The sequence below is a fragment of the Pieris rapae genome, chromosome 13 (assembly GCF_905147795.1).
Source record: "Pieris rapae chromosome 13, ilPieRapa1.1, whole genome shotgun sequence".
Taxonomy (NCBI): domain Eukaryota; kingdom Metazoa; phylum Arthropoda; class Insecta; order Lepidoptera; family Pieridae; genus Pieris; species Pieris rapae.
This window is the reverse complement of record NC_059521.1, coordinates 7597057-7614474: the sequence shown is the minus strand read 5'-3', so window position 1 is coordinate 7614474 and position 17418 is coordinate 7597057. Positions and strand designations below refer to the sequence as shown.

The 17418-nt window shown below is 31.8% G+C and overlaps 1 protein-coding gene across 2 annotated transcripts in view; it reads left to right on the top strand.

Annotated features, from left to right (window-relative positions):
* LOC111001837 (phospholipid phosphatase 2) overlaps window positions 1-17418 on the top strand; it is a 70887-nt gene that overhangs the window by 27579 nt on the left and 25890 nt on the right. For both annotated transcript variants that reach the window (XM_045630777.1, XM_045630778.1), the window contains exon 2: window positions 16304-16394. In XM_045630777.1, the coding sequence (XP_045486733.1) occupies window positions 16304-16394 (91 nt within the window). The remainder of the gene's footprint in view (window positions 1-16303; window positions 16395-17418) is intronic.

Sequence of the window (17418 nt, the reverse complement as noted above, 5' to 3'; positions counted from 1 at the left end):
AACCTCTTATATATTTAGTTATCTATTGCAACTTCCTTATAGACTATAGGTACATATAAATTCAAATACACATTTATTTATTTATTTGTGGCACCAACAAAGTAGACACTGATACATGAATGTAACACAAACACAAGCCTAGTGCTACCCCAATTATAGGCACCTACAACATTCTGATTTTATGAAGCTTATACACACAAAAAAAATTAAGATAAAATAAAGCAAAACTTAAAAACATTACAAAATTAATTGAATACACATCTAACGTTCCTCTGCCTGGTAAGCTAGTAAGGCTAGTTTCGTTCTTTCATAGCAATAATATATATAACGTAATCAAAACTTACCTCGAATAAATCTAACAGACGATGCAAAATATAGCAAACACGCAGAACCAGCTCTTTATTATCAAGAGGTCTCCATAGTCTTGCAATGTTATAATAATAAATTATTTTAATCTCACTGAAAATCTTGGTGATAAATCTACATTAAATGCACATTCACACAGTCTGCGTGCTTGAATTTATTGAATAGTTTCTTTACCTCTGTATCTTATTGATTAACAGTCATGGCATCCCGGTCCTTCTTAAAATAAAATAAAATGTTTATATTGCAATATAAGATACAGGTATCAGTTATTCCACGTCATTTAATTTGAATTGGTAGACATCCCTACTCATCGGCAAAGAAGACAGAGGGTGTAGCCTAAGAGAAAAAGCTGGGGTAAAAAAACTTTCGGTAGTATTTTAAAATGGCAAATCATGAAAAAAGACTTATTTTAAAACTAATATCGCAAATGTATTAGAAGTAGCCTGCCTCGCACTAATCCCGGACCCTTTTATCGACTAGATAATCGTTAACTTTATAGTTAGCCGTTTTACACAGCTTTTCATGAACACATTTCTTAAATTTATTAAAAGTATTCTCAAAAAGGAATTACTAACTTTAGCTAGTCTAGTAGATACGGGGAAATTGCAGCTTGCATTTTAGATACAGAACGAAATAAGAATTGTTTTTCATCAGAAATGTAGGGTTTGTAATATGTTTTTTAATTAACATAATTCTTTGAATTACAACTTATACGTGTCTATAATTTGCATCTTTAAAAAGACTTTTAAATATCTACAGTAATAAAACAATGTGTATGAAGAAATATATACATACTAAGCAACCAGTGCATTGCGCTGTTTTGTATTTTCTAGCTATATTAGTGAAAGAATTCTTTTGAAGGCTCAGCAACTATTCAGATAGTTGTTTGGCGTGATAGACTAAAAATACATCACACAATTTAATCATATTAAATGTGTTCTTCAGATATAACGTAGATAATTTCAATAACTTATTAGTATCACATAAAGCAGTGTCGGCTAAGGTCGTAGATTCGAACCCCGGCTGTGCTCCAACATACTTTCGAGACGTTATCTATTTGCGTATTTAGAATCGCTCGAAAGGTGATGAAAGACATCGTGAGGAAACCAGCCTGCTTTAGACTCAACAAAGTCAACGGCGTGTGTCAGGCTAAGGAGATTGATCACCTAATTGCCTATTAGAAAAAATCAAATAATGACGAAACGGATACACAAATCTGAAGCCCAGATCCTAAAGGTTGCAGCTCCGTACAAACGTTGTGTAAAAGAAAAACAACTTGGCGATTAAAAAGAGTAGCGGAATGTTTATTGCCAGTTCTTCTCTTTCGTTTTACGTCCTTGATTTAAGAATTGACAGTAAATGTAAAATTAGAAGCATTTACTTAATGTATATTTCTTTTTTTGACGTTTATAAGTGTAGGTACATTGTGTTACCTATTTTGATAAATGATTTTTGACTTTGACTTTTAGCAATTAAAAATTGATAAATAAAAAATTAAAAATAATTTTTAAAGTTTGGTCTTTGTTGCAGTGTACCTTTAATGCTTGCAGTTTCTTTTTAAATATTTAATGTTTAAATTGTCTTCATATATTTAATATATATCTTTACTAATATTATAAAGAGTAAAAATTTACTTTTATCAAACGGTTAGTCGACATCACTGGAGACCGAATAGCTGGCAGCTTCCACCGACAAAGAATTAGTCTAGCTATAAAACTAAAGAGAGAACGCTGCCAGTATCTTCGGAACTTGCCTAAAGAGGCTCCTATTAATAATATATTTTAGTTACATTTTAAGGTTAGTTCTTATTTGATTTATGTACTTAATATTGTTAAACATTTAAATATTTTATAATACAATATAACATTTGACTAAATTATATTTTTCATTAAAATATATTTGGCTGCTGGCGATAACTTATCTGAATGTTTAATGAATGCACAAACAGAATTGCAGGCGATGCATTAGTTACGGTAAAACCTGTTGAGATAGATTACATGGTTTCTAATGGTAAGCGGTTAAGGAGTCCTTCACAATGGCCGAAACTGTATTAAATACAATATTTTTTATTTATTTCCATTCTTACAGAAATATTATTATGACATGGATATATTTTCAAATCAATTCGAAATAAATAATCATTGGTGAAGATTTACGACCGAATTATAAATTATTATTGATTAATATCTATATCTAAAAAACTGATAAGGGACTGGTATATAGGTCGACAACAGATCGAGTCCAAACCTGATGTAATTTAAGAGTTTCCTCTTAGTCAAACTACCAAACAAAACAACTTATTAAACCACAGTATACAATGGTCCTAATATTAATTCAGATATTGCGATTCAGGATAATTTCTCACATATATTAGCCATTAATTAAGTTATAAAAGCGATTAACACCTCATCTCCTATAATTAATCACTTCAATGGACTTCCTGTACTGATATTAGGACTATAATGTATTTTAAGACATACAGTAACTTTAACATTTTATATAAGCGTTGAAACTTGACTAGTTTTGTTAGTAAAATAAACCCGAATCTCGCTTATGGATACAGAGGTCAGGGTAGGAGGTTAAAGTCATAAAACCTATCTATGCAAAATTAGATATAGTTCAAAGGGATTGTTTGTGTATGTATTGTTAGCAAGTTCTTAATTCAAACTTTAGTTTTTCTAAAAAGAAAGACCTTTAAAAAAAACAAAAGTTTAGTCATGACCACAGCCTTCTTAGAGGGCATCGGATAGGTGCGCAAATTGTCTATTGAAAAGAGTTTTTGAATAGTGCATATATACAATACTGAAATTCTCAGAAGTGTCTAATAAATTATTACAAACGGAAACGCAGCTCCGAAATCTCATTTTAACAACTGTTTTAAGCATGGAATGGTGAACTTAAATTTACGATTCTAAATAGTGTATAACAGAGAGGATTATTACCTAGGTAACACTAAATTTAAAAAAAAAAAACATTAAAATCAAATTAAAAACGCAGGAAGTTGTCAATACTTTTATTGTTTTTCGATTAATAATAATTTAATCTCCGTTCCTCTCTACACATCGTCGCATTCGATGGAACCACTGAGAAAAGCAAAGTGGGCCCATTCTTCCTTATTCTTCTATGGCATTTTCGTATGCTTTCACCGCATTTTCAGGGATCGTATTAAGCAATTACCTCGAATTTTATCTTTAGTTCTTGAAAATATATGAAAGTCGCAGGGCGCCAGGGCAGGTCTGTATGGCGGATGACTCATTATCTCGACACCTGCCATAGTCAAATATTCAACAATCCGTTTTGGGGAGTACACTGAAGCATTGTCGTAGTGAAGGATCCTACTTCGAGGGTGCTGCTATCGATTTTCTTCCAAGATGACAGTCTGCAGTATCTACCCTTCCTTATTCTAGCACAACTGTCGCGAAATGACCTTTCCGATCAAAGAATGAGGCAATCATCTTTTTTCCTTGACTTCTTCCTTTCTTTACTTTAAGCTTAATTTCTATATAATCTTTGAAATTTGATTATTTTACATTTATTATGTATTTAATGTTATTTAATTAGCCGTATAGATAGGCTTTTATATTAATAAAGAATTTCAATGAACGGCCTACCTTAGTAAAATATAATACTTATAAATAAGTATTTGTGTTTGTGTGCGTGTTTGAGAGGGTGATGTGTTATTAACTCAATAAATTATTTTGTATACTATATTTGTAGGTCTTGTTTTATTAAAAAGTGTCACATATTTCAACATTAAATAATAATTTAAATAATTTAGCAATTGTATGGATTAGATTTATTCTTATGATTTTAATTATCTTAACTTCCTAAAACCTCAGTTATCGCACCGACAGTTAAAAATAATAAAGATAAAACTAATATAAATTCAATCTGAAATAGTAAAAGTGAAAGTACTATAACTGGCGCCGAAAGGAAATATATATAGTAATTGAATTATCATAAAATGTCTATAACTTTTTATTATCTCATAACAAATTATCAAGTTAGTATCTCATGTATTTTTATTTGTTTGTTTGACTACTGAGCTAAGTAATTCTAAAGGGGTCTTCATTTTTGAATGTTTCTTGGTTAATAAAAGTCTATAAATTGTATAAAATAAATCTGTCTTAACCTATGTAATAATAATTATTATATTAAGTAGTAATTCATGTAAAGGAGTACTATTTTTGTGAACTTTCGAAAAACTACCAACTACAGTTTTAGCCAATACATTTTTCACCTTTGCATAACTCGAGTTTGATTTGTTATTATTTCTATATGCGATAAGCCACACATACGGCTAGTGCTGAATAAAACCTGCAGAGGGCTTGTCAACAGGTAGATAAGTTATTCACTTGGGAAAGTAGAAAGCATGTCGTGTTATCTCTAACAAATGGACAGGCGTAGTCAGGTGGAAATTGACCACCATTAGTCTATGGTGAAAAACTGTTGATTATCGTTATCTATTGTGTCGACAAAAGGAGGTTAATTGCTAAGTAGTCAAGTATTAGGAAGATGTAACGGTGAGTTGTTAAAGTGAAAAGTCAATAATTCATATGATTAAAAACGCCAATTTTAAGTATTGTTGAAAGATTGCCTGACTTGAATCGTGTTGGAAGTTTTATTTTTTTCTAACCAGTTTTAGTATAGATCTGAAAATAAATTTGTCATTTGTATTGTGTCAACTGAAGCTAAATAATCCGTAATATTTATTTTGTAGAATAATTATGATGTATTATAATAATTATTTTACAAAATTAACACTTCCAGATTAAATCAATATACTTATAAGTTAGGTGCGAGTACACTCAAAGACTTCTTTAACTACTTTAACTATAACATATTAAAAACATGGCTTAAATGTTACCAAAACATGACATGATAGGATCTAAAATATTTTTATCTGTTCCATAATAATAAGCTGTACCGAACGGTCAAACCGACTTGTTGATTGCAATGAGGCTAAGCCAGTCAGCTATTGTATTCAGTAAGGTGATTCGATATTGTTAATGGTTTAGTTTATTTCTATGGACTCTAAGCACATAATAGTCTTATTACTAACCCCGTACACAGTTCCGCTTTCACCTAGTAAGCTTTTGTTTGGTACAACGTACATTCTGGACCTGATTAACTCTTAGTTAGCATATTTCAACTAGACCGAGACCAAACACTAAATGAACTGTGAACTGGATCTACAATGCAAATTTCAGTATCATAAAAGTAAAAAATTCGAAATAAAACAAAGTCCAAAATAGAGCTTTATGCCACTGATTTAGTATAAACCTTTGTAAAGAATGCGTCCATTTGGCGCAGTTTTTAAAATCTGACACCCAGGCCGAGCATTATATTTCTGCCAGAATCCCAAAGGGTTTGGAATGGTCACCTAATGTGCAGATGCTTCACACTCCATAAGAAAATTCATAGAAAATGAATTTTTACTAACTAAGTGAATTTTAACTTCACTTGCGAGGAATGCACCAGCTATGAGGTCACAGGTACTTTCTACCAGGCGCCAACTTAAATCTTTACTTATCGCCTGTGTGTTTGAACTCCACGGCCCAAGAATCTGTACTCCAAAGGGAAAAAAAATCAAAGATGAAGGAACGATATATTTGAGCCTTTTGCTATTTTTTCGCCTGCGTTGCGGACATCCATCTGGACAAATTTATACAAAGATACTTTTATCCCGCTAATAAATTAAGCATTTTCTTATTCTAGCTCGTTGCTTACAAACAAGACGTGAAGTAATACATTATATAGATTCGTTAGGGCTCATAAATTATAAATGAGAACATAAACAAGGCGAACATAATATTAATTGTTGAATAATCAATAAATATATTCCGAACATGTGGGGCGACTTCAAAGAGGCGTCATAAATAACTTAGAGTTTAAAGGTGAATGCTATTGGCCAAAGACCGACTATCTTGTTTTATTGCACTAATTACACTAAATAAAGTTTATATTTGGTATACAAAATACAAAATGAATTACAAATTACCTAAGTGAACAATTAAATATAATTACTTAGGGGATGCAATATGTGATGAACAGCGTGTGTCATTACGTCTGCTAGAATTGTATGTTATAAAGAACTGCTAGATATTCGTTAATCAGTACAAATGATTATGTGCAATCATAACTAAATCTAATTACTAATCTATAGCCGTTAAAGGGTACTTATCCAAATACGGAATTTGTTTATATGCGGTTGCGGCATATTGTATGCGACATTGCTGACGAGGATGTGTAAAGACTCACTAGTCTTCTAGAACTTTGATCTATGATTTTCTTCTTGATGACGTTAACAGTAATTTACTTTTTTTACACATTTTACATTGTCTATGCTTAAATACGAAATGCTTTTTCGAGGATTCCTACAAATAAATTAATACGTTTATGTACTATTATTTTTGAGAGGTTTCTGGTTTGCTTACTTATTTTCAAAAGGGGGTGGGGGTATAAATTGCAGTCAATTTGCTTACATAATACTTGAAGGGCCCCCTAGACATTATAGGCACAATGGGTTTAAATTGTTTACCTATTTATGCGAGATCTTATGTTTCAAAATTTTCTAAAATTATTAGCCACAAAAGGCTTCATTGAATAGTGACAAGAACTGTCAGAACAAAGAGACGAAAAACCTTCCCGGTCCTTGCTTTCAAAAGCTTGTAGGTTCAGTATTTAGAACTTTTATAAGCATATCATTTATATTGTTAACGAGCCATATAATACTTATTTTATTGCATTTTTGTTTTGATATAAAGTATTAAACTAGCCACCTACACCACATATCTCGTAGGCTTAGTGATATTTTTGAGCGTGTTATATCTTATTTAGGTTAATCAGGTATTATTCATAAGTGTCAATCTGTCACACCATGTTGTTCACCTTGTTTATTCAACTGCTCAATTAGTTTCTGTGGTTCTACATTTCCCAGCACATACGTTAGTAGAAGTCGAGGTAAGCTAAAGTTTGGTCCTTTGTCAATAGCCTCATTTTCTTTTATATATGCTGGTGAAAATGCATTTGCGCATCCTATAAAGAGTATGAAGTAACTGAGACCACAGCGGACAATCCTCCAACGAATGCTTTGCAGTCTCATCTTGATAACAAAATTTGAGTACTTAGATATAAGATAATTAATAAGAGTAATATTTTAAAGTCACGCTGGTAATTAAGTCAATTAACTCTGTACACTCCGAAATGTCTGTCTAGTAATCCAAAATAAAATCTAATCCTAAAAAACACTTTTGTGATACCATATGTATTTATTTATGTATGTATGTATGTATGTGTAAAGCATACTCTAGAGATTTATAAAACAAAAGTAACAATACCTAGTTCATATTAAAGTAATTTCAGTAGAAAGTTTATAGATTGATGGAGCACCGGAAAAATTATTGTTAATTTCAATTGTGAATTTACTTTTTCACTAAACTTTTATTTTAAAAGCCGATATTTTTTTTACTTGATTAAATAGTATGTTCCTTCGCTATGTATTGTATAGAAATATAAATAATTAATAAATCGGGGCTACAACCTTTTTAGGTCTGGGCTTCAGATTTCTGTATCTGTTTCATGATCAATCAATCAAGTGGGCCTGACACACGCCATTTTTTGGGTCTAAGGCAAGTCGGTTTCCTCACAATGTTGTCCTTCACCGTTCGAGCGAATGTTAAATGCCCCCATTGCAATCATTGATAAACAGCCCGGGATCGAACCTACGACCTAAGGATGAGAGTCGCACGCTGGAGCCTCTAGGCCACCACTGCTTTTACTTATGAAGTATAACAATCAGTCATTCGAGTTGTATTACATAATGAATATACAATGTTACCAAATTGTATACATACTAATATGTGTTGCATATAGCCTAGAATGAATGAATAGAATGCCTCATTATGCGGTGTATGCGGTTATGAATATACTTCTTTAGTAGTAGTTAATAAAAAAATAAAATTACTTTGGAAGTCAAATATACGAAGCAGTCCTACTGAAATCAGATATAGAACTAAAGGCTACTGCTCTATTTGTTCAACTAGACAACTTCTGAAGTTGTTACCATGGAAACGAACAGGATACTATCTCTCTTGTATAAACCAAACTGGGAAAAAATGGGAAACTCATAATTCAAATATACATTGAGGCGTTGAAAAACTATATTGTCTTTCACACCATTGTCCTTTGTCGATTCGGTGAATACAGAACACACCAGTAAACATTCTCAAAAATTGTTTTGAAATATGATCGGGTGTGACCATAGTTTTCAAAACATGACACACATCTACCATTTGCATATAATTCAGTCACTCGTGTAGCATCGTGAAAGTTCAAGGTAATTTAAAACAGAGTTATTTGCTGCATAGTAAATGTAATATGAGCGAATGGCGCAGGGCGCTACGAAATTGCTGTTTGCAAGTTTTATTCGTTCTTAGGATTGGCTTATTTATAATTGAAATATTAAATCACACGACTTGTGTGAATGTCCACCTCTTTTTTTTCTTGATATTCATTTGTCTTGCTAAAGCTGCAGAATCTGGAGTGATTAGACTAATTAAATCTTGAAATATTTGCGGAAGGTCAGGTCATAAACGGTGGGAAAAATATTTTTTTTAATTTACTTTTTATTAAAGAAAAATACTAAAACCGACGATTGCATTTTGTTATATATTTCGAAGTGCTTAGCTGGGAAATATTTGAAGTCTTTTGTCTTTTTTTTAAAGAAATGTCACTTGGTTGTCATATACAAAGTATGCATTTAGAAATTGTTTTATGGCTGTAGTATGAGGTTCAATTTATGTGGTCTGTTAGAAAAAAAATTAAGCTTTTGACACAATTATCTATAAGTGATATGAAGTTCTAGTAATATAATAATGTATTTCTTGTTTGAGTCGAATAAGTTTTATTAAAATAAAAATTCAGGAAATTAATTGTTCCAGATCCCTAGAATCAAATAAATTATATTATATACGGTATACCATATATGTACCATGTATGACTGAAGCGTGCGCCTCTTTAAGAAACCGACCTTGGACCCACAAAGTCTAGGCGTGTGGCACAGAGGACTCATCGCTTACTTGACTATCAGAAAAAAAATCGAAAGAAATATGAATGTACTTTTTATAAACAATAGAATTTTACCTTCAAGTCTTTTCAATCTACAAGTATTTTCTCAATGACATCGAAAAACAAGCAATACTCCAACTTCGGTAAAACGCTGATGCATTCTATAAAACATTTTATATTTAAATGACAAAGGAATTTCACTCAACATAGTGAAACTACGATAGAAACAGCTACAGTCATCACATGCAGGGCATGCATTCTTCGTACTTCCAACTATGTAGGTAACTGCACGTGACATAGATTTCCTTGATGTGTTCCAATTTTAAAAAATCTAATCCTACTACTGTGGTGTATTTTATATGTCTTAGGGCCTGTTTCACAATGTCCGGATAAGTTCCAAATAAGCTATTTATTACTTATTGGTAGGATAAACAGTATTTTTGCGTTTCACGACTGTCAGATAGCGCTATTTGTCATGAAATGCGAAGCATCTTATTCGGAACTTTTATCTTTCGAATAATTTATGTGTTGCATAGCTATTTGGCAATTTATCCATACATTGTGAAACAGGCCCTTTATGATATTATTATTGAGATAGTAAAAATAGAACAGCATCGTAAAGGAGGGGTACCAGAGAAGTGGCAAACGAAAGAGGCACGCAGATAAGATGAAAGGACTCGTTAAAAAGGTAGCGGGTCCAACGTAGATTCAAACCGCTAGAGAACGACAAGAGTTAAGGTTTTTTTAAATTTATATACAAGAAAGAGTTTTAGTTCTATGATATTAAAATCAAGGTTTCCCGTCTCGCTCTGTCTACTCTCTCTTCTAAGAGATGCCCGTGAAGATCCTAAACTCTTTTTAAACAGATGTTCAAAGCAAGTAATTTAAGAAGCATATTTGAGATTCAAGCAAGACACGACATCATATCGCATATACCTAAAATCGTGTTTCTATGACAAAATAAAAACTGGTCAAACGCAATACGAAATGATTATTTCATCACCCGACGAGCTTTTTTGCTCAACAAGAAAGTTGGATCCAGTCGAGCATAAAGTAAATCCTCTAGAGAAAACTGTGTAAGAAATTAACATGACAGTTAATCGAAATAGACTTTCGTTAGGAGCCGAAAGTCCCGTTGTTAGATACCGTTTATTTATTTGTTACCTTCCGAGCATCATGTAGACGACATTTTAGAGGCAAGAATTCAAGGAAGGCCTTCTGACGTAAAAGACAAAATAGCGTTGGTTTAGAAATGAGTCACTGTGGCGGTTTAAAAAAATAAGTTTCAAGCTTGGAAGGAGGAACTTAACCAACATACCAACGTATTAAACATTTCCCTATGCTATGATAGAGACTGTTCGCTTTTACGAATTAAAAAAAGAGAAGTTATGTTAAGAGAAGTTATACTTCTTTGTAATTAAAAATAAAATCTTTTCGAAAATGTACAATAGAAAAAGTTATTAAATATATTGAAAGTTTTATGAAGTTAAATAAAGTTTATTTAAATATCACAAAATATCAGAATGTTGACTATAGCTAACTTGGGGGTGTCGCATCTTAAAAATTTACTCTCATTATTTGAAGAAGTATAGCTTCAAAACTTAAGAACTAAATACTAGGTTTTTTTAATATTCTCTCTATAAAAACCTTCGACTTGGTTCTGCTGTTTTCAACTTTTGCGCTTAGCAACATATTTTGTGATTCATTTTTATTAATAAAGGCATGTATATATAATAAGTATTAATACAATCTACTCGATATATTATTAACAGTAAAAAAAAATTGTAAAGTAAATATCCATGTCAAGTCAAAGAAATTAACACTCGTAACTCTTACAATCTTATCGCGAACACATGTTTACAGAATAAGATGGGTTCAAACGATCATTAATTATAATTTTGACGTAGTATGATCTAATAATTAACTACTGACAGTTTAACTGATATTAAGTGATGCATTTCATTACAATATTTTTAAATTGTATCACAGTATTAGTAGCCTGAATAGAAGTCAACTAATATCGAACATTATACGTGTATTTCTAAATTAATTTGAGGTTATACTATGTAAAATCAGCAGTGTTGGCCTAGTGGTTTCAAAGTGCGACTCTCATCCCTGAGGTCGTAGGTTCGATTCCCGGCTTTGTACCAAAGAACCTTCTTTCTATGCGCGAATGTTTATTACATTCGCTCGAACAATGACGAACACGCTGTGAGGAAACGGGCTTGCCTTAGATCCAAAAAGTCGACGTGTGTCAGGCACATGAAGCTGATCACCTACTTGCCTATTAGATTGACAAATGAAATTGAGCATGAAACAGATACATAAAACCTGAGGCCCAAGGCTAAATAAGGATTTAGCGCCACTGATTTATTTATTTAAATTTTTATACATATTTAAATGCAAATCTATACCAGTTCGATTTCCGGCTATATAATAATTGTTGATTGGAAAGCTGATATATATATTTTACTTGTAAAATACCATGTAATACTACGAGTATCTCTGGTATATCGTGGGTTTATTTATGCTCAATTTATAAACAAATAGTTACCACCTACTCACGAATTGGACATTTTAAAATTCCCATGTCAGCACCTAGAAATTTACTTTGTCTCATAAAAGCCCTTAAGAGACTTCGTTTATCGTCGATTCGTATGATAATGTGTCTATTTATGTTGGTTAACGGTTTCAAATACTTGATGGTACCTCTAAATAGGCTTTAAACAATGACCCTAGATATACAATCCATAGACGTCCTGCCCGCACCGTGGCGCGAATAGCAAATTGCTAATTTCCAATATGGCCGGCAAATCTCAATCCTTTTTAGGTTATCTGTCAAACTGTCAGCGGGTGTCAGTATAATAATTGCGCACTTAGGCGCTTTTGTGTCGATGGCTCTTAAAATAGAATGAGCCAAATAGTGGTGATTAGAAATTTAGTACACGCCTAAGGGTGGGAATTATAAGATAAGGACGAATAAAGCTTATTTAAATACGTACTATACGCATGGATATTTTTCCTATATTTTAATCTGTGGTAACCCTATTAAATAAATTGATTGTGAAATTATTTCTGCAACTGATTATTAATCGGAAAATTAATCACAATGTGCCCGGGAAATTAATAGCGTTAAATTCTTGCAAAATGTCATTTCCTTTGCAACGAAACATAAATCGTACAGTTACAACAGGTAGATGTCAGTTCACTAGTTAGTCATTAACTGTGACGAGTATTTATACTAGCTAGTATTCCAACTTTTAAGTATTTTAAAATTATTATTACATTTCTAAATAATTGTCTTTGTTCTTTTTACTTACACCGAATACCGAATGTAGTAGAAAATTCCTACGTTTGCACAGAACAGGAGATAGAGATAAGAAAAATTATTCCTACCTACTACCTCTATTCATTTCGACTCATACCAAACTCTTGTTATCTGCTAAAACAGTTTTACGTTATTATTATATTAAAAAATGATATAGTTACTTGTATTGTATTTTAAAAGGGTTTTTTGTGGGTCAAAACAGGGCACTGACGATACACCGTCATGACGCGGTGCAGGTTTTAATCAACGTTCTAGATAAGATTCGACAATTCTTAGACATATCAAATATCATTTTCAACGTTATCATACAATCAACGTTACATATTTTGTATCACCTATACACAACTTAGTAAGATACTTAGCACTAAGACGTATACTAGCTTAGTATCTAAACGTGTTTATAACAAGTACCGAAGTACGCACTTGTGTAACAGCCCTAGTAACGAGTTTTCCATTGACAATGATTGAAGTGGTGCTGGTAGCGCCAGAACGGATTTCATTCGTCGTTAATATTAATTCGCTTGCCTCTATTCGGTTTGTAAGCGTTTGATTGAAATTGGCATTTCAATGGCCATTGTTTTTACCATCATTAACGAATCGCTTTGACCTTATGATTATCTATTATAATTTAAATTTAGATTGAAAACATACTAACAAAGAAATAATAATTGAAAATGGATAAATAATTTACGAACTTTAGTCCCTGGTAGTGTACCAATAGCACCATTTACTCGCTGTATTGGGATACTTATTAAGCGATGTACGCACCACCTCTGGGGTCACCAGTACTATCATCTGCCAGGCGCCAACTTCAATCTTTAAATAGCGCTTATGCATTTTAACCCTTAGTGGCCATAACTAAGAGTCCCGCCAGCTCTGATTAAAATAAAATTACATAATTAAATACATATATATGATACATATAAGATAATACATAATTTATTATAATGAAATAGTATGTGAAAGAAGAATGCAAAATAAACACTTAAACTTATTGTTATTGTAATGCTTTTTTGGGCTTTTATTTTTTGATTGTAATTTACAAAGTGTATAACGATGTTGATCGGTGCATGACTTATTATAAAAACTTGATAGTGAAAGAGGAATACAGATTCAACACTTTCTGATATGCTTAAATTGACGTTTTAAATTATATCAACCTTTAAACAAAGTTATCACTTGAACCAATATTTAATACAATGTTTGACTAGAGAACAGGTGCATTCTTATGTAAATGATTGGTAAATATTTAACGTCTGTGGGTTGAACGTTGCTCAGTGGGTGCATTCTATCCTGCGCAGAAACTAGTATCGGTATTTTAATTGTAAAAAAATATTAATTTGGTACACTTTTTCTCAGAACAAAAAAAATTATATAGTATTACGTAGTGCAGGCTGCTTTATCGCTAATTAGCGATCTCTTCCAGGCACACCTTGTTACAAACATAAAATTAATCAATCACTCAGTTTGAAAGCACTAGGTTAAAATTGAATTTCAATAGTTAAGCTATCGCAAAGGCGATTTTTAAGTATGTTATTACATTACTTTAATTTTCGGATTGTAGGGCTTTAATCGCAGCTTTTTTGTTGCTAATATATAATTAATAATAAAAATAATTAAACCATAATAAAATCTCCAGTGTAACAAACAATGCACCTGGATTGATTAATTCTAAGCCCAGAAAATACTATAGCGGCCAGATTTCTTGTATATAGAGCGCGCACTGATGAGTAGGCCAAGGAATAATAGACGTATAAAGGAACTAGACAGTTTATCTATCAGAACTATTATGTAATGGCTGCACAATTGTAGAATAACTGCGTTGGGGACGTAGTAAAATACGATGCGTTTATGGTCATGCAATATTTCTGATTAAACGTCGTGTGGATAAAAAGTTACATATTTAAAATTTTTTATCTGCGGTAATTTGCAATCAGTCCTAAGACTATGAGCGAATTTGTTCTGTGGTGCTGTCATGTGGAGTGACTACCCATTGGAAGTATCTGCTCATCTTCTGCCTAGAAGCTGTGGGTCTTCCAGCTCTACAATATGGTAACGTATTAGTCGACTCACATACTGTCTAATGGTGAGTTGGCGAGCAAGTTCGTTCGGATGACAGCTTAACCGCTTTTTGTATTTAGCTGCCAGTCTCCGGATTTCCTCTTTGATAGTTCTCATTTTTAGGTGATCGTGAACTTCGTTGTTGGTTATGTACTATGGTACTTTTGCAACTGCTCTTAGGATAATACATGGGATTAAAATTAACATAAAATATAAGTATGTACACTGGATGAACAAAAAACTAATTTAACTGATTAAAGAGTTCGTAAATACGTGACATTATCGGAAACGGGAATGTTAAAATACAATTTATTACTGTGGTAAGAACTAAAGGGCTCATATTGGCTTTAAGTGTGCGATGATTGCTTACATTTTGTTTACGCTTCTAATTATTAACTATATATACTACACTTGTCAACTTAACTAGGTAAACAAGTGTAGTATTAACAATGTTTTTAAACTACATAATAATTATTAAAAATGAAGAATATTAATAATATAACTTTTAAACACTTAGGTCCCTATGGCACAGTATTTTAATGCTATCCTTGCTGAATTGCCATGTCTATTCTTCAATTGACACTTAATTTTAATCGGAACATGTTTTCTATAGTATGTAAATTTTGTTCATATTTATATATTTAAGTTTTGTGTCACGTTGAACTATCATACAAAAAAGCACAATCTCTAAACAAATCTTATTACTAATTATAATACGACAATAAATCAAAATTTAAGATATGAATTGAAAGGGTTTTAAACCTTTAATTTTTTATTACAATACGTTATTATAACACTTTTGTTTTGTTATGTTATTAGTATTCAATATTATTAATAGAAAATAGATACTATTACGTTTATAAGTAAACTATTCTGAAGAAGATAAACTCTATGAATTAAACTTAGGAGATATCCGAACTCAAAACAAACAAGTCCGTTTCTATACAAAGAGAATATAATCTTCTATTTTGGCATGAACTTTGAAGAAAATTGTACCTCAATATTTGTTTTAGTTCGGGTGTCGTTTGTTGCGCAATGAGTGCGTTAAATGCAGTCGTAACTTACGTTAAATACGCTTTATTGGGCTTCAAATAGACTACACAGAGTATTCTCACTGCAAACAAATAAGTAATGAAATTAGGAAAGAAAAATATATTTTGGGTTGATATATTTTTAGCTATGGCTTCAGCGTGCCACTCTCATCCCTGGGGTCGTTGGTTCGATCTCCGGCTGTGTACCAACGGATTTTGGTGCTGATGTGCGCATTAAACACTTGTATAATAAAACTGAATACTGGCTGGAATTTTTAAGAGTTTAAACGAAAATTATCTTTGAATGCTTATTTTAGGCTGACCTGACTAAACCATTTTATATGTTATTTTTACATGAACATAGTGTAAGTACCCGAACTATGAAATTTATTTATTTATTTATTAATTATTATAAATTGATGATATTAAATCTACTGTTTAATTTCAGACGGTCACACAACCACCAGCCCCAGTTGAAATGCAGGCACGACGGAATCTTCTTTGGAATCTCCTCATAGACCTTCCGATTTTGTTACTAGGTGAGTGGATTGATTAATATATGCAGGCTTTTTTGGAAACTATCACGCGCTACACCTAATCAAACAAAACGCACTTCCTTTGCCAAATGCTTTTACTCCTTCCGAGGCTTATCTTTACCCACTTTCTTGAAAACAAAATTATCACTAAAATTTCAAAACTCACAGTATTTTACTAAAAAAATATATGCGCGTTCCGAGTAGCGATTTATGATAAGAAAAAACGTGTATTTTATTCACAAAATAAAATAATTAAGATTCAGGATTTTTTAAAATTATTTAAATATTAAAGTTTTCCACATCAAACATATTCAGAAGTACATAACATCAATAAATGTTATCTATGTATGACGATTTAGGTAAACGTAAATATTACAAAAAATACAATTAAAATATATACAAGGTAAAATAAAACTACCAGTTTATGTTAAGCAGAAAAAATAATTAACAGCAAAACAGCGGATTAGGTAGGCTTAAAAATGCTTTCTTTTAAAGCGATCAGCCCACTTCCGAATATATCCAGCTCCAGACAAGAACTGTTTAATCCGTTAATTAATTTTATATTAAGTAAGAGCTAAATACGGTTTCCGTGTGTAAAAAATGTTTTGATACAATCGGTTATAGATCTTGATGGTTAAGCTCAAACACTATCGACTATCTCTTTAATAAAACTCGACGAAAGATGACAATGTACATAGTTATTTGACAATATACTAAGTAAAGAAAACACTTTTTTTTTCTTTTTTTTATTTAAACACTTAGTTATTGCTAATAAAGATAATTACAAATTTATACTCTTTGAAAAGTTACTTCAACTAATACATACAATTACAATCACATGAGTGAGCCCCTCTTTAGGTTAGTACAAAAATATACAAATAAGACGCCGATTGTAAACTACTAAATACAATCGCTGTTATTTTATCTAAATGACATGAATATTATCACCTAAAATAATGTGATGCTCTCAGTGTAAATGTATAAGAGATAAAGATGTCTTCGCTAAACATTCTTATGTTAAAACTTC